Source organism: Lineus longissimus, chromosome 15 (assembly GCF_910592395.1).
Source record: "Lineus longissimus chromosome 15, tnLinLong1.2, whole genome shotgun sequence".
Lineage (NCBI taxonomy): Eukaryota > Metazoa > Nemertea > Pilidiophora > Heteronemertea > Lineidae > Lineus > Lineus longissimus.
The window spans coordinates 15,546,828-15,565,719 of record NC_088322.1 but is presented as its reverse complement, the minus strand read 5'-3'; the positions used below and the strand labels follow the sequence as shown (position 1 = coordinate 15,565,719).

General features: G+C 43.7%; 2 protein-coding genes across 2 annotated transcripts; one reads left to right on the top strand and one right to left on the bottom strand.

Moving 5' to 3' along the window:
* Positions 1-570: 570 nt before the first annotated feature.
* LOC135499314 (serine/arginine repetitive matrix protein 2-like) lies at positions 571-13,979 on the bottom strand. Its single transcript, XM_064790043.1, has 14 exons — positions 13,900-13,979; positions 12,878-13,453; positions 12,503-12,725; positions 11,937-12,065; positions 11,358-11,597; positions 11,042-11,144; positions 10,662-10,820; positions 10,325-10,470; positions 9,328-9,405; positions 8,263-8,415; positions 7,739-7,866; positions 7,207-7,308; positions 6,389-6,564; positions 571-6,083 (listed from the first exon to the last, which is right to left on the bottom strand). Coding segments are annotated over exons 1-14 (6,438 nt in total). The 5' UTR covers positions 13,902-13,979; the 3' UTR covers positions 571-1,860.
* A 336-nt stretch (positions 13,980-14,315) lies between these two features.
* Positions 14,316-18,404, top strand: LOC135499588 (cell division control protein 6 homolog). Its single transcript, XM_064790447.1, has 7 exons — positions 14,316-14,450; positions 14,832-15,062; positions 15,198-15,497; positions 15,596-15,959; positions 16,213-16,459; positions 16,702-17,073; positions 17,434-18,404. Exons 2-7 carry the CDS (start codon positions 14,849-14,851, stop codon positions 17,659-17,661), a joined length of 1,725 nt encoding a protein of 574 aa, XP_064646517.1. The 5' UTR covers positions 14,316-14,450; positions 14,832-14,848; the 3' UTR covers positions 17,662-18,404.
* Positions 18,405-18,892: the final 488 nt, after the last annotated feature.

The following is an 18,892-nucleotide window of genomic DNA, read 5'->3' as shown; positions in this document are numbered from 1 at the left end:
AGATGAGTGGCGAATGTAAAACAATGTCTGGCTAAAAATTTTGCGAATTCAATTTGAATTGTCATGATTTGGCGAGAGAGTATTGTGCGAAAATTGATCAGTCTATCAAAAAGATTCACTTCCACACCAAGGAACGATCGTCAGTCAGTCAAACTTTATCATATTTGCGGGCGGCCGCGCTATTACACGTGGTACGGTTGCTATCGTCTGCATTGTAGTACTACCCGTTGCCCCTAGGGATTTTGGTGGCGCTGCTGGTCGCCTTACGCATGCATTATCGGCTCGTTTCTCGCTCGCTTCGTTGCCATGGCGTCTCCGGTCACGGGTTCCTCGAATCGTTCGATTATTTGGAAGTCTCTAAAAAGAAAGGTTTTATGGCTAGCGCCGACTCAATATGGCTTAAAGTGACAGCCACTTGGCTAAAAAGTGGCTAGGAGGAAAAAATTCAAAGAGCCAACCCTGCAACAGTTGTGTTGTGGATTTACCATGGTGATAATGAGACATGTTCTCCTCAAGGGAGGTCAGATAATGTGGAAGCCCTGGTTCAAAATGAGGAACACAGAAGACAAATTAAACAGAAAGGTTTTTATTTTTCAGATGTTTAACATCACAAACTTCCCATTACCAAGCGTGGTCGAACACAATCATTTACAAAACCTGCAGTATATTGGTACCCGGACATCTAAAAGATGGCAGCACAATGAATGAGATAACCAGTCATGTCTGACATGTTTGAGAAGTGTCGAATACAAAGGATATTCCCTCTGCCCACAAAGACAACCATTAAAATGTGCGATCACAGGCACTTTAGGATACCAGAGTCTCACCCAACATAAACCACACACCCGTAAACCCTGGACAGAAGAGTAATGTAATGTTTGCTTGTCGTGATGGAGCTATGAAATCGCTACGACTTTGATATCTTCATGTGCCTCTGGTTATGTGTAAGATGTCATGGAATCACGACAATAATTTTAGAACAGCCAGACATAATTCGGCCATGCACATCTAGACCGAAAATGGTCAACCGTTAGATTACATTTCAGTGGTGGGCTATTACCACACCCAAAACACACAATGAGTTTTACAATTCAAACCCCAGTCAGTTCACTTGTATTGAGTTCCATCCACAGATTTCTTTATTTTTCATTGAAAGGGATAATTCATCATTTCAATAAAGACATAAGTGAACCATTGTGTGACCGACCTAATCATGTTATAACTGTGCTGTCAAACACGACAATGGTTGTAGAATAGTAAAACGTTGCAATATAATTTCTTTCCAACTTAATATTAGAACACCGGTTGATATGCGACAGGAATCATTCAAATATAAAATGCATCAGCAATACTTAAAGAGCAGAGAGACTACAGGAAAGAGCCAGGTGAAGTGAGGCCACTGTTCGGTGTCTCTACTATTTCACAGTACATCAACTAATGTATAATCATGCTCGTGTGAGGAATATCTTTCTGACAACTTCAAACTAGACGCAGCTTTGTGAAGGTGCATATTCACTATTTGGAGACCACAAATGAGAACCCGAGCATCAACCTTTAGTCCCCCTTTAATAAGAAAACTATTAAGTTGGAAAAATTAAAAGAACAGAGATCTTGGATGACTAAATGCAGTGAAAATATGAGACCCTTCACTAATGGGTAGTAAGTCGCATTTAGGGAATATGGAGTAATCCACATGCTCATATAGCTTTGGGTTACAAGCCACATACCGGTAACCATTCTGTTGCATGATTTTTCAAAATATGTAACATGTCCTTACAGCAAACACACTCTTGGCTACCCTGCAATCGCAGCATTCTCAATTAAAGGCCTGTTTACATGCGACATGATTATGTGTGATTTCTACCGACGTGGCCTGGCCACCGCTTCACGACGACGGTCACCATCTCTCTCATAGCGCCCCTTCATTTCACGATTATTTTCGCGCCCTCTATCATTACCACGGTAACGCTCGACAGGAGATCGAGACCTATCACGATATTTAGCATAACTATCGCGATTGTCCCGAGTGCTATTTCTTTCGGCTGATCTCTGGAACTCCACCTCTTTTTCCCGCTGATAACCATCACCACGTTCAAAACGATTATCTTTAAAATTTGGACTCCGTTCACGACGAATGTTTTGATCCCTATCTTTTCGGTAGTCATCAGATCTCCGAACATCACCTCCTCGCCCACCTTTATCATCATATCGATCGCCTTCGGTTTCTCGTCTTCCACCCCTCACCCCACCATAGCGCTCATCATTTCTCACCCCAATCCTCTCCCTACTATCCTCTCGATACCCAGCTGGCAGTTCCTTTTCATTTCTATTACTTCGATTTGCACTGGCAACATTCTTACGATTCTTATCCAATTTATTTCTCTGTAACTCGTCCTCTGAACTTGAAACATTGCGACGTTTTTTAACTCTATTATCCGAGTCACTGTCTGAGCTAAACTGGCGTGCCTTCCTCGGTGGCTCAACCTCGCTATCAGAACTACTGCTACTACTACTACTACTACTACTCGAGTTTTGCATAGTTTGTTTTGCTGGCGGTGTCTTCTTGGTGGCTGGCACCCTATTAGTCGCAGGACGCTTCTCATCTTCGCTGCTGGAGCTACTACTTGCGCTAGAACTGGATGCTTGGGTGCGCTTCTGTTGCTTCCTATCACTTCCACTGCTTGAACTTGACTGCTGGCGCCGCCCAGCTCTTGGAACATCACTATCACTACTCGAACTCGATCGACTGTGGGCACTGCGGCCAGGCCGTTGCTGCACCCTGGGTGGACTGCGACGAATGGTACGCCTCATCTCCCTCTCCTGCTGTGGTACCCTCTGTTTAATTCCCCTATCTCCCGGTGACAGTGACCTCGGAATGACTCTGGCTCTTGGCCTAGGTGAGCTTGATGATTCTCTGCCTCTAGCTACTCTGTTTCTTTGGACAGGTGACCTCGGTGTGTTTCTGGCTCTTGGTGCAGGTGACCCTGAAGCATCCCTTGCTCTTGGGGCTCTGTCACCAAGTGCAGGTGACCTGGGTGTGTCCCTGGCTCTTGGTGCTGGTGACCTCTGTGTTCCTCTATTTCTGGGTACAGGTGACCTTGGTATGTTTCTAGCTCTTGGAGCCCGCTCCCCTGGGGGTGGTGACCTAGGAGTGTCTCTGCTTCGTGGAGCTCTATCCGCTGGTGCAGGTGATCTGGGGGTGTCCCTGCTTCTGGGTGCTCTGTCTCTAAGCTCTGGTGACCTGGGTGTGTCCCTTGTTCTTGGAGCTCTGTCACCTGGTGGAGGAGACCTAGGAGTATCTCTGGCCCTTGGTGCCCTGTCTCTCAGTGACAGTGATTTTGGTGTGTCCCTGCCCTTTTGCACAGGCGACCTTGTTTCGCGTCTGTCTCGGAATTCTCTCTCTGGCGGTGATTTCATGCCTCTACCATCTTTACCTCGCGAAGCTGGTGACTTTATTGTGCGTCGTATTGTTCGTTCCTCTTCCTCACTACTTGAACTACTGCTCGAGTACTCCCTAGCCCTGCTAACAGGTGGCGGCACCTTGCCATTACTACTCATGCCAGCACTTCGATCTTCCTTGCGCACAAGGAGTCTTTCCTTTGCGCTCTCCCGACTTGCAATGCTAGCACGACTACTACCAGGCTTTTGGGATCGAACCAGGTGCCTTTCATCGTCTGAACTATGCTGTTGCAGTTGCCTCCTAGGGGGAGCTCTTCCATCATCAGAGCTGCTGTCGGAATCAGAACTATTGCGCTTCCTACTAACGGATGGCTTTGCTGGTCTGCCATCCTCGCTACTGCTGCTGCTACTAGAACTACTGCTACTGCTACTGCTAGAGGGCGCTCTTCTCTGTTGTCTGGCGACAGGTCTTCTGCCGTCATCACTACCACAAACTGCTTTCCTCGGTTGCCTGGCAACTGGAGCTTGATCTTCATCACTACTGCTGCTAGATGACACCCTTTTCCGTCGCTGGGCAGCTTGCCCTTTACCATCATCGCTACTGCTACTACTGCTTGATCGTGCCACTCTCTGTTGCCTAGCAACCTGACCTTTGCCATCATCACTGCTACCGCTGGATGGTGCTCTTCGTTGCTTAGGACCTGGGAGCTGCTCTCTATCACTTTCATCACTGCTACTACTGTTGCTACTGCTGGAATACAGTCTGGGTTTGTCATCCCGTTTTTGACGGCTAACCTCTCCTCTCCCAACTTGAGCTGGTATCTCCTTCGCTTTCTGTCTTTGACGTTCCACTGGTGTTCGTTCACCAGGTCTCATGGTTCCAGGCCTTCGCTCTGCCGACCTATCACTGCTGCCCATCTCTTCCTTCCTGGATGACCTCTCAACCCTGGCATCCTGACCTCGGACACGCTCTTGTGACCTACCCTCCTGCCTCTCATTGCTCCTCCTTTGCGAAGATTTCTCCATTCTCTCTCTTGTTCCAGATTGCTCACCCTGCCTTCCTCTTTCTCCAACCTCCCTTCCTCTTGGTGGTGGGGATTCAGGTGTCTCTGCAATACTTCTCCTTGGCAGTTCCCAGTTGTTTCTCTCCTTTTCATCTCTACTCCTTTCTTTGCACCCACGCTTAGCTGCATCCTCCCCTTTCCTGCTCATCTCTGGCCGGTCTCCAGATGGGCCCCTGCCATCAACACCTCTACGCTCCCCATCCCTCTCGCGGCCTCTTTCCACGCCACCTTCACTCCTTCTATCCTTGGGCATCTGACTCGCAGGGGGTTTCATAACTGACTCCACTTTCTTTGACACCCGAACCACTCTAGTTTCCTCCTCACTACTACTACTACTGCTATCAGCACTGGAACTTGTGGTGCTTCGCTTCCGTACTGCTTCATTTCTAGTTGGAGCTCTCTCCACACGGGAAGATACCCCTGTGCTTCGTCTCTCATTACCACCTCTCCCTATGACCGTTTCATTATGCTCTCTTTCCCGGTCACGATTCCCACTCTCATTCCCACGACTCTCCCTGCGCATCTCAACCTCACGGCTTCTTCTCCGGTCCCCTTCATCCTCGGATGACCTGCCCCTGCGTGACCTTTCTTGCTCCCTTGGACGCAGTGGTGGCCGCAGTTGGACCATATTTTCATAATCTGGTGAAACAAGAGATTTCCTTCGCTCAACCGGACTTGTTTTCTTGCCCTTCTCTGGAGTTACATCACTTCTACGCCTCCTCTCAGCATCACGATCTGGACTGCTTGGATCATGTCGCCTATCACGACCACCACGTGATCTCTGATCCTTATTAGGACTACGCCGATGTTCCCTATCAGGACTCCTATGGGATCCTCGATCCCTGCTTGGACTACTTGGCCGACGCCTTCCATCTGGGCTGTTAAGGGACCTCCGATCTCTGGAGGGACTCCCACGAGACTGTCTACGATCTGGACTCTTCCGTGACTGCTGTCTTTTGGGACTACTACGAGACAGCCGTCTTTCTGGACTCCTACGCCTTTCTTCGCTCCGGTCACCTTCTCTATTTCGTTTATCAGGACTACCCCTTGTATCGCTTCGCCCATCTGAAACACGCCTTCCATCTTTTCTATCAGGTGACTTACGAGATCTTTCAAGACTGCGAGGAGACCTCCGTGAGTTCCTCGATCTATCTGGACTTTCGCGAGATCTCTCGCGCTTCCCAAAACTAGAAGCATCTTTAACAGTCACGGTACTGCGAACAGCATTACGTGAGCGATCAGGACTATTTGGCGTTCTTTCGCGACTCCTACGATCTCTACGACGAGGGGATTCACTCCCACGCCCTCTACGCTGTGGCTTACTTACTACAGAATTCAAAACCGGCTCAGAATCTGAATCAGAGTCACTATCACTAGACCCACTACTTCTTCTCCTACGATGGCCGTGCTGATTCGGCTTTGCAGTCTGTCGCTTGTCAGGACTCTCCTTCCCTTCTCTTCTCCGCCTATCTAGCCTGCCTTTGCCATGTCTGGGTGACACCTCCCTGACGTCACTGTCATCCGAGTCTGAACTAGACTTTGCCTTCTTCTTACTTCGTTTTTTGTCTTTCTTCTTCTTCTTGCTGCTTCTCTTTCGTGTCTTACTGTCTTCCTCTGAATCTGCAACAACAAGACACCCATAATAGATGTTTTCATAATGTTACTGGATACAGGTTTCCAATTCTTGGAGTTTTGAGTGGGATTTTCTGTACAACTATTTCAGTTGTCTCAATGCGACAAGGACAATGGCTGACAAGGCACATTTGATTGTATGTGAGAACTTTGACATTACTCAAATACAACCATATAACACCCACAACAGGATGTTTTTCAAGAAACATGTCCATGAAGGTTTAGGCTAGGTAACAACACGCAACAATCCAGTTGACACAGGCTGAAACATTCATGGTTTTCACAAATCTTACCAGAGCCAGAACTGGAACTTGATGAATCTGAGCTTGAATCTACTGAAGCTTTAGAGGAGCTGCTCAACTCTCCATCCTCCTTCTGTAGGCCTACTCCATTCTTTCTCTCCTCCTCTTCCTCCTTCTGTTTCCGCTCTTCTTTGCTTTTGTTTTTTAGATGGTCGCGAAGATCTTCCCTAAAGTGGAAACATTCAAGTTAACTTCAATGTCACAACACAGTCTTGAGCAACCACAAACCAGCATGATTCCTCAGTATGTCAGTCCAGGGTTTCCACCAAAGGGGGGGATGGGGGATTCATCCCTCCCCTAAAATATTTCAAGGGGGGATATCCCCCCTTAATTTTGAGCACTAAAGTTTGTTTTACTGTCAAATGAGTAATTTTCATGATTTGATATGTAAAATAAGAGCATTTGGGAGCCAATTGTAGTGATTTTAGGGCGAAAAAACGTCTCAGGAGGGGTCATATACCTTTTTTAAGAAAAAAAAATTTTAGAAAAAAAATTTTTTTTTAGAAAAAATAGAAAAAATTTTTTTTTAGAAAAAACTAATTTTTTTTGCTCCCCCTCAAATTTAATCATGGCGGAAACCCTGCAGTCCCATCTCTTTGGCAGTTTAAGACAAAGCAACAGATAAGCTTAAATGGTCTATCACTTTTTTGTGAACATTAACTCATCCAGATACTTTGAACGTGGATATAACGCCATGATATTAGTGGTGATCCATGAGGTACATATCGGACCGATGTGAGCATAGGTTACTGCCCTACTTGCTATTCAGATTGAGCCACATTCCAGATGGAAGAGAACATGAAACTTACGTCAGGCCACCAAGACCGATAGTTGTGAAGAAATTGATAGCGAATCTTGTATTTCTTGGATTGTCTCGCGGCATAACACCCTCAAAGTATGGCTGCAACGTCCTGAAATAAAAATCAAAAAGTTAGATTTGGAAGAAAGTAACAACACATTTTCCATTTCAAATCACATCACAATAACTTCTGTATTCAAGCCAGTACAGCTGACTGTGTATTGGGGTATCCTAGCCCCGTGATTCTGTTTACATACAACCACCCTTTGAGATGTTTCTTACTTGGATGGGGCATTTTGCTGGCCCTGGCATACGCCCAAGAACACTAGTTTCATATCTCCTTCAATTAGTTTGGGTCTCCCGATCAAATTTGACTAATTCTTAGCCCTCTACATAATTTCTGCAATGCTACTTGAGCAGAGCAAGCATGGTAGTTTTCATCAGCCGCTACTGGGTAGAAGGCTAAAATGTCTTTTGGGGTAGAATGCGGAATTAGTTAAATGAAAGCAACAAGCTATCATGCAAACTTAAGACAGACTTACACATCCTTGAATCTCTCGTTCAGTTTCGGCAAGCCCATGTATTCTGATAGCTCCTGGATGAGAATCTTGATAAAGATACGACTCGAGGATGTAGTGTCCTCTTCGTTCAGCCTGATAAACTCCAAAACCTGCAACAAGAGTTGGTTAGAAGTTAGAAATGGAAAAGAGTTGACTTCACTGGAATAAAAGTGTTTATTAGCATGTTATGAGCACAGATTTCGCAAAGACAATGCTGAAACAGAAAAGGTAATTTGAACGTTAGTTGTAGGTTTTTTATGGGGAGTTAGGAAATGGAGTAGGTGCCAGTAAGCAGACAAGTGATCCCCCCCCCCCCCACATGATTCCCTTTCTGTACATAACGTTGCCAGTAGACCCTGAGTATTCCCATCCTCCTTTGTGAACTTGGTTGGGATTGACGACTTTCATTTCAACTCTGTTCTCGTAAATAGGTCCTTTTTGACAAGATAAGTCCAAAAACATTGCGTGCAATATGAAATGGAAGGTAGGACAGTGCTTTTACTTACAGTCCAAGATATGGCATCCGTAAACAAAAGGTGAGCAAAGAACTTGGCAACGTTGCGTAGTTTGTTCGTCTCCAAGCGATGGATCGTTTCGTATTGTTCCTTGAACATCGCCTCGTATGGGTCGATGTATTTCTTGTCCAACATACAGAAGCGCTGGAAGAGAAAGACAAAGATGAGTGAAATAGACAATGCCACGGGTAAGGACTTCCGAGTAAGAGAACAAGGCACGCTGCATGAGCTACTGGGGTGTGGGCTAAAAGTGTCATTTCCGAGGCACAGGCCCTCGGTATAACGGAACTCAGTTTTGCATGTCAATGATTGAAAGGACCAGACAGCAACAGTAAATTGACTTTCAATAGGTCACTAGCCATCTCTATGTTAGATATGAAGCACACCATGTTGATTCCACAACTGGGTGGCTTGTCTTACCTGCTGGTAATCACATTGTATTTGTAATCTTAATCTTTCACAAATGTCATTGAAAAATGCATTAGAAAAGGCAACAGTACACATCAACGGTCGTGCATTGCATTTATTCCTTAAAGAGCTAAGACCCCCCCCCCCGTCAACTGATATTGTCAAACAATCAGTTGTTTTTGCATTGCTGGGTTAAAGAGCCATCCTTCCCTATAAATAATACAGAAGAACAGATCATTTGGCCATTCCTCCCTGAGCACCAAGGGTAGTGGTTCCCATTGTACATCATGCAGTGCATCACTGTACTAGGCATTGAAAAGCTACGGAGATGTTCAGATTCTTCGTTCATTCATAGTAACATGTTACTCAACTTAAGGATCCTACACGTATCTTTCCAAATGACGATCTGATGTTGCAACAAATGCGAGCAGGCCAGAACAGCAGTGGGAAAGTATCACAGCTGGCAGTACTAGCTATTATTTTATGAAAACTTGTGAACTTGGTTGCCAATTCTAAAATCACCCCAACAAACCACCACAGATGGTCATCTAAAACACCTCCCAAAGGTTTTAGACAACACATGGTGAAATCATGTGGGAAATATTGAAATTGGCCAACAAGATCACCTCTCTCTAGCTATTTCTCTACCTGGGCTAATAGTCCGAAGAATTTCTCATAGGTCCTCTGCTGGGCGCAGCAATCCAGAATCATGTTGCAAAGCTCAGTCTGGAAAATACAAAAGCGAAGACGAATAAATAAATGGCCTTATCCCGATGAAAACTCCAACGTGGAGACATGCTTTCTGCAACAATGCTTAGGAAGCAACAGAAATCCTTCTTCCTCAGACGACATGACACGGAGTGGGAGGGGATACTTGGCTCTCCACGCTTTCTCCGTCCTTTGAGGTCCATCATCAAGTATAACAAGTTTGACTGATATGTGTGGAACAACGTGGAAAGCCTAGTGAAGTATGGACCCCTTGTCAGCCAGCAGTAGGAAGAAAGTCTTACTGTGTTACAAGAAAATGTCCTCACATTCAAGCAAGAGGTCAAATTACGGTTTGGACTGCCACAGCATTGCGATAGAGTTGTGGTCATTCTGTCATAACTCAATGGTTTTCTACAATATTTCACCAGTGACACCACCACTGCTGACCACTTGCTGAGAGAGCAACCACAACTCTACCACAATGCAAGTGAAGTCAATACCGCAACAGGATCCCTTGCCTTAGGAATATACCGTCAATATCAATGTGGTGTGTGGTTTTGTTGACAGCGAATATTCTCAATAAAGTTTTGGGCATGTATTCATTCATTCATTCCTTTTTTTAAATAGTGCTGCAACCCAAAAGCTATAAAGGCAAAGATCAGGAAAAAACAAATAAATCTCAATAAATCTGTTGAAAAATCTCAAAAGAAATTTACCTTGCTTCGTCTGTAAACATTAAAACTCATCAAATAAAGCCTAAGGGCACATTACTAAATCTCTCCGTAACCTTGGAAACATGCCGCCATCATGATGTACCACTGCCACAATCCAGTACACATGATGTACCAACTCTATGCTGTAGATGAATCAGAGATCCCAATTTCCACGATGTACCACATCCCATTATAGCGAAATCCAAAATATGCGATTTTTGTACCTCCTGTCCCGGTTTCAGTTCCAGTTTCAGCAACTTGTGAGCACACTCCTCGTAATCCAGACTCGACTGGATGGTCAGGTAGATTGCTCGCCGCAATGCGATCAGTGTCGTCTCGGTGTTGTCAATAATCAGTTGCTTCCCTTCCTCTGAAAATTTGAAAATCATTGTGAAAAACTGCCAAGTCAATAACATTTGTTGAAAATCGGGTCAAATATCACTCGGCTGATTCTGTGGGAAATCAGTCACACCTAAAAATGGCAAATTTGAAAATGACCACAAATCGGCTAACTTTCATGAGAAATAGGTAAAAAATCGGTAATCCCATAAGTTTACATACCATCTTCACTTCCGGATTCTTCTCCTGAGTCGGACTCGGATCCGGACCCAGATCGGCTGCCCGCCTCCTCATCAGATGAAGCCTCGCCCAGCATCTCTCTCTTCAAGGTCTTGTACTTCTCTTCATTAGCAGCAAAGTCAGGATCCATCTTGAAGATATCTGAAAAGAAACACTTTGTTACCTTGGTGGAGCTGATTTACTCTCCAGATATTGTGTCAAACATCTCCAGTTGCCTTGCAAATACCAAACAAGTCGTAATGTTGGTGTATCATGCCATAAAGGTTTTACCAGAAGCGGGACAGCAGGAAACTGATGACCAGGCCTGGTCCAATATCTGTCACACTGCCTCAGAAATCTTGGCGTCGGTAAAAGAAACTTACTGAGCAGATCTTCTGAATCTCCTTCCTGGTCTAGCATCATCATGTGGGTGATCTGGTCATCTTCTTCGACCAGATCCAACTCGTCCAAGACGGCTGGGTGGTCCTAAATAAAGTAAAACGATTAGTATAAACCAACCACTACCCTTAGTAAAACAATTAGTAACACACCCCTCAATGTAACTGTTCAGAAAAGATCAGGCACATCTATTCTTGGCAGAAATCTATTCAATATGGTCGTACGATTGGGTACAATGGGAATAGTTCTGATCTATTCTCCTTGGGTTGAGTCTTGTAAATATAGAATCAGTTGGCTTACCTTGAACCCGTCTTTCCTGACGGCAAACATCACCTCAATCATGTACGTCACTCGCTTATCAATCTCACTCTCATGGAGTACGTTACGGAGACGATCAAAGACAGCATTGATGCCTCGCGGGGAGACCTCCGTCAGCTTCTGGCCGCACTCCTTAAGTAGGGCGATGCACACTTCCACTGAGTCGTCAGTTGGACGCTCCAGGAGTAAGGTCAGGATCTCCAAGGATAACACTTCATGGGCCTGAAAAAAGGGGTGAATTACATGTAGGTTTTGTTGTTTTCACAAGGAAATTTCATAAAAGTTTGTAACTTCACACTTGTGTTAATCCACTTTCAAATGGTCAGTTAAATTTCCAAGAATCTACAATGACATAAACTACATGCAGGTTTTGGCACCGATATCTTCACCATGTTTCAGACAAACTCTTGAAAATCTTCTTTATCTCTTGGTAGAGCACATCACTGCAGCTTTTATTCTAACATAAATACAATACCAATACATGAACTTGGAACTCCAACTGCTGCTGGAGAAAATCACCTCCAAGTGCTGAGCAAACACTGAAGAAAAAGTATGACTTACCACCTGCTGGTTGACTAAGTGAGCTATAAATCTTGTTGCTGTCGTACAGATCGTCTTGTCATTACGACGGAAACCTTTCCTGAACAAGATCACCAGCCTCCTCAGGATGAGCTCACCGATGTTAGGGAACTGGAAGGAAGAGATGATTTAATACGGATGAAGATATGTTAACTGATTACACATCATGTACACCAAGCTCAATATTTGCAACAAATTGATGAAATAAGTACAAATATGAGAACTGACCAAAAGGGAGGCCCAGATTTTATGCATGTGGTTGCTTCTTTATCATTGCTAAGCCTAATGGACAAGTTCAAAGTATCTTATTAATTTATAACACAAATGAAAACCATACTTACCTTATTTGAAGTGTACCTACCTGCCTGCCCCGAAGAATATTAGAAACCAATTGTCTTGGCACAGTCGCATTTACACATCTTATACACTCAGAAAATGCAGATATACAGGAAAGTTTAACTTGAAGTACCCCAGCCAAAGATATCTAGTCCTCAATTTTCTTCAGCCTGAGATAAATAATCATGTCAATCACTAAACCCTTTACCTACCTTTGAATTTATAATGGACACCAGAGAAGCGTACACATGTGTGAACGTTGGCGACGCAGACTGTGCCTGAATGATGGATCGGGAAAGCAGACCACGGCCACGGACGAGGTTTTCTTGGAAGAGTTCTCTCACGATGACGGCGATGTTGGACGTGTTGACCTTGTTGATCAAACCGTTGATACTCTTCTTCAGCGCTTCCCATGAGATTCTCTGGAACTCGATACTAAACAAGAAAACATGAGTCAATTACTTTGAAAAAAATGTGAAGATTATTTGCTAAAAAGAAACTTTGGTCTCAGTTTGAAGATCAGAATCATCTTCAACAATGATCTTGGGAAAAATTATTAACTGATACAGATTTGATGAGTTCCATACCTTGTTTTGTCTGTGATCTGCTGCTGTAGCATACGCAATCTGGCTGGGGGAATATAAGCTCCTCCTGTCCGAGTTGTCAAGGCTTGGATTCCAGTCGGATCAGGTTTAGCCCTCTTTGGTGGAGGTTCAGGCCGCTTTTCTGGAGGAATTATCTCTTTGGTCTTTTTAGCTGAAGCCGGACTTTTTTCCCTGGCCCTCCTTGGAACAGGACTCCTTTCTCTTGTCTTCTTTGGAGCAGGACTTCTGTCCTTCTTTCTAGCTGAAATTGGACTTCTTTCCTTTGCCTTTTTAGATGGGGTTGGACTTTTCTCCTTTGATTTTTTAGTTGGAGTTGGACTTCCTTCCTTGGCATTTTTAGCAGAAGCCGGACTAGGTTCCTTTGGTGTTTTCGAAGGGATTGGACTGGATTCTTTTGATCTTCTAGCTGGTGATGGAATGGGCTCTTTGCCTGTTTTTGATGAAACTGGATTGCCAGTACCACTTTGTTCCTTGACCTTTTTTGCAGGAGTTGGACCATCAGTGCCATTTGTTCTCGCACCTTCTCCGTCATCCCCTTCATTTTTTCGCTTCCGATCCCTGAAGTAAAACAAAGGGTCAAACTCAAAGTTCTGACTTCAGTGAGTTCAGCGTCCATCACTAGGACTATGAAACCTGCGAACATATGGACGGCGGGTGAATGTTACCTTTTTAAACTGAAAGCTTTCTTTAGCACATCATGATCATTGCCCCTTACATAGGATATGAGAAATTAAAAATAACTGGACTGAACATTTTTGTGCATATATAGTGCATGTATGTAGTGTACAATGTATATAAAATGTATAGGCCTAGTAGTAGTACAGAATTTGTGTACAAAAATGTACACCGCTGTGTAATCCGAGATTTGATAAACCGGCTCGGGCAGCTGGCACATTTGGAGCGGTCTGCAGCAAAATCGCATAATCTCTTTAATGAACCATCATATATTTCTACTAAACAAACAAACGAAGTTCCAACGGAAAGCAAAGAAATGTTCAAATTACATTTTATTCGTCTAGAAAATGAGGAAATATTTGAAACTCAAGACCGCATTTTCTCGAAACTGAAAGTTTCGACACAAATCACGTCGATCTCGCGTCAGCGATAAAGATATATTTCTTGCTTTTTTCAATGAATTTCACAGCAATGTCATGAATAAGTATTAAAATACTATTGACGCCCTCAATTTATAAAAATTTATTCAAGTAAGTATTCAATCAATTAACCTTTCGACTAAATCGCCCGGTCACCGGGCCATGTAAATTTTACATACTCCCAATGAAATTTGTACATAGTCAGTAGGTCGAGTCAGGCTTAGCGACAACGATCACCATGAACGACGCTTGGAGAATGCTTTCGACCTTGACCCCGCTCTTTTAATTTCTATCCAATCAGAGCTTCGAAAGATTCCCGGGGAAATTTTGCCGCGAACTGAAGCTTGGTTTCCTTGTTGAATCAGTTCACTCAAAGACACAGAAGCGGCAGTAGTAGGGGTCCACCGGAACGATTTTTATCAGCAAAACGGCTATACTTTGATTTCTAATTTGTGTATTTGGTAAGATCCGTTCTCTGATTCCAAAGTTCCAATTCATGTCAGCTATACCGTTACTCTTTATCTTGTTCACATTTACAACCTCAACCTGAGTCACTGTCCTGAGCCTCAACTTGTTCATTTGTTAGGCCTAGGCCTGCCGCCTATGTGTTGTCATTTTCATCATCAATAATGTATGAATGATGACTACATGATGCGTGCCGCCACTGGCACTGCACTGGCCACTCCCTTGCCCTGTGATGTGGGCCTGATGAGGTGTTGGCCTACTACTGATGCACCCAGATTTCACAAAACTAAAAGAGACAGACAATAGTGAAATGAACAACCAATCGATTGGCTGTTTATAGTAGCCTAGTAGGCTAACTTGTTGCTTTCCATTTTCAGATCACCATAGCTTGACCATGGCTACAATTAATTTCCCTGCGCGGAAAATAACCCGTGCTGCTGGAAAGCGGTTGCAAAAGAGTGGAATTCTGGCAGATCTCAAATCACCACCGGTCAACAAGTCGAAAGCCATCCTGAAAAAGCCGGTCGTTGCACCCCTCTCGCCGATGAAGATGAATCTGCAGGATAATGTTGTGGCATTGTCACCAAGGAAGAGAAGTCACACTTTTGGTGAGTTGGGACCGAATTGAATTTGAAACTGAATGGAGGCCCCTAAGTCACATTTTCACTTGATTCTGATGTCTAGAAATAGAAGTTGTTCATGGCTGGCCCATTAAATGAAATCTCAAAAAATTTTACTTTCAGACAACAAGTCGAACACAGAGCTCGGTGTTTCCCCCAGCAAGATGCGTAAAGAGAACTTTCCGAGTCCAGTAAAACAGCAGAGCCCAGTCAAGCACATCTTCAATCCAGTGGTCGGATGTCCTGTTGCCAATCGTAAACTCGACTTTTGTTCATCACCATCAAGACCTGTGGCGCCTCCAAACTCACCAATGTCTGCTTATACAACACCGATGACGCCGACCTTGTCCAAGTTATCGATTTCTGGTAAAAGGATATTGTCGTCTCCCAAGGTTACAGCGCTGAGGCTTGCAAGACAAGACTGTAAGTTTGAAGAGGATTTATGCCATTGTGGTCATTGATTGAAGTTAGAATTTTGAAAATGGAATTCATATTTATAACACATAATCTCTTTGTTCCAGCCAAGTGCTATTCAGACGTCAAGAAAGTTCTCCATACTGCCCTGCCAGAGCGATTATTATGCCGAGATCGAGAAATCAACGAGATCCGAGCGTTCCTTGATAGTCATGTGGCCAATAAGAAGCCTGGTAGTCTGTACATATCTGGTGCACCTGGAACGGGAAAGACGGCTGTTTTATCCAAATTAATCGAGCAACAGGAAGACAAAGTGAAGACCATCTTCATCAACTGTATGTCGGTGAGGAACTCGCAGGACATTTATAGCAAGATATTATGTGATCTGTGTGGGAAGGAGGTCAGCGGGAAAACCGTCAAGCAGCTGTCTGCTCTGCTCACACGCAAGCTCACATCCAGTGGACCAATGGTGTAAGTTTTCTCTGATGCCTAATGCCGTAATAGACTATGTAGCAATAGCCCTCCAAACTCAAGCTGAAAATAATTCAGAAACTATATCAAATGAGCTCCAAAATGACGTCGATACTCGATAAAATTTTGGTCAATTTCAGACCTAAGATTGAAGAATAGGTAGCTATATTGGGGAAGTCAACTTGTCCCAGAATTTGTGGATTGTGAATTCTAAATACACAATTAAAGTAATTTGTTCACGTCTTCATTGCAGTACGCTCGTGCTTGATGAGATGGATCAGCTCGACAGTAAGAACCAAGAGATCCTCTACTCCATTTTCGAGTGGTCTGCTCTCCCAAAATCTCGACTAGTCCTTATCGGAATCGCCAACTCTCTTGATCTCACAGACAGGATTCTCCCACGGTTACAGTCACGACCTGGGTTCAAGCCGACATTGTTGAACTTTACGCCGTATACCAGGGATCAGATTGTGGCCATTTTGAAAGACAGGTTAGAAAATGTAAGTCCATACTTGACTCTACTGGATGTTGTCATCTCGACTGGGTGTAGTATTTCATTGGGGCAACAAGTTCATGGAAGGAATCTTGGCAAGTTAGGCCAATTTAGGCCTGTTGTGAAGGATCAGGGCGTAGAAAGTAGATTTTCACATCCAATGAGGCATTAGAAACAGTTTGAAATATTTTTGAATGGTGGAAAACGACACTATACAACTTTCGTCCAATGTAGTCATAACTTTTTCAGGCCAGCGACGTCGTAGACCAATCAGCTGTCCAGTTCTGTGCGAGGAAGGTTGCATCTGTTGCCGGGGACATGAGGAAGGCTCTTGACGTCTGTAGACGCGCTGTCGAGAAGGTGGAGACAGATGTTCGATCACAGCAGGTCTTCAAGACCGTCACTTTTGACTTGACTCCCCAAACGTCACCAGTTAAAGTCGTCTGCCCAAAGAAGATAACCATTGCACAAGTTTCCAACATCGCAGCGGAAGTTTACAGCTCCAATGCTGTTACGAGTAAGAACCAACAGGGGGCGATTCCACTGCAACAGAAGCTCCTCATCTGTTCATTGCTGTTGGTGATGAAACAGGGAAAAGCCAAGGAAGTGTCTTTTGGAAAGGTAAGACCATTTCAGGGAGAACTTATGTAATGATGCAAGTCTTTTGTAACATCCAAGTTCTGCTTAACATAAGGTGATGGTTCCACTAAAGTTCATTTGTTGCTATTCTCGATTCTTTGTTGAAATATGGCTGACTTGCAATGATGAAAATTTGAAAATGACAGTGCTGCGTAACCTGTCAGAGCTAGAATATAGCTGAACCCACTGGCGGGAGTAGCATTGTGGGAAAATATTCGCCGAATGGCTGTCTGAGCAAGTTGTTTCACTCGTCTGGTGAAAGTTGGGGATTGTTTCATGGTGACGTCTGTCAAAATCTCTACCTAAATATTTTTGATATTAAATTATTTTTTGTTTTTTCAGCTTCGAAGTGCGTACTGCAAGGTCTGTAAGAAACGGCAAGTAGAACCTGTCGACCAATCAGAATGCTTCAGTCTTTGCGGCCTCCTCGATTCACGTGGAATCATCGGATTAAAAAAAGCAAAGGAGTTGATCCTTACGAAAATCAGAATGAGGCTGGATGAAAAGGAAGTAGAATACGCCCTTCAGGATAAATTGTTAATCTCGTCAGTTCTTCAGGCTGGATTATAGGGGAAGCTATTGTTGAGAACAGACAATGAACTTGAACCTGTGATAATAGACAATCTCTACTTTGTCCACTGTTTGCTCAATGACTTTGCGATTGGAAGTTCTGGTGGAAATTGATGTGAGTCTGCTGTGGCTCTGCTGTTCCGTCTCTGTAAAGTGTGTTCTTGTGGAAGTTTACAGCAGTTTCTGTGGCAGGTTGTGAACTGCTGTTGCAGTATCTCTGTATAGTCTGCAACATTGCTTATGCAGAGTGAAATGGGATGATGCAGTTACAAGAACTAGATCTCTATATAGTTCAGAGTGAGGTGAAAAGTCTCTTGAACTGTATGAGTGGATTTGCTGTTTAGTGGCGTTCCCTAGTCGGGACTTGTTGTCAGGATCGGGTTCCTTGTGAGAGTAAAGTATGAAAAAAACACTTGTGCCATGAACTAAAGTAATGGAGATGTTTTTTATGCCAGATAGATTAGTCACAATGTTACCATGGGGATGAGGTGATGTAACTTATGGTCTGTAAACTACATGTATAATCAAATAAACTTAGGACATTTTAAGGAGAATGGTTTGTAACTTATTTTAAACCCTTGTATTACTAGTGTATTGAAGGGATCTCGAATAATGCATATGAATTTTCGATATGGTCAGATTATGTTTTAGGTATGCCACACTTCGAAAGTGTTTTCTTGTCTCTTATTCCTGTCAATTTTAGCTATAATGTTATTCAAGTGAATTTTATGTTAAAAGTAAATAAAAATAGTAAATTATCAAATGCAAACACATCCTCCTATTTCATTACTACAGAGGAAGATGAGATGATCTTGTTGGTTTCTTAATAGCAAGATATTTCACAGCAGTTGTGAGCCCGGACTGCTGAATTTGATGGAGAAACCGATCTGTCGGCTAGTGACAACTTTTCAGTGGTGACAGAGGAGCTGCTACAGCCTATCCAGGACACAAATTATTTTTCCTGAACCTTTCAGGCAGTACAGTGTACATTTGTACACAGGTTCTCAGCCAATAAGAATCCGATAAATCTGAAGAAAGCACCACAGAATTTGACTCAACACAAAGGATGTTAGGAATAACTAGTTATGAATGGGCAATTATGAAATGTGACTTCTCTGGTTAGGTGTATTGGGTCATACATGTATGATCATTGTGTAACGTGTTGGTGTGTGTCAACACTAATGAAGTCCAATTCAAGGCGTCAACTTCGTCCTTTGGATCGGGCTGGTTT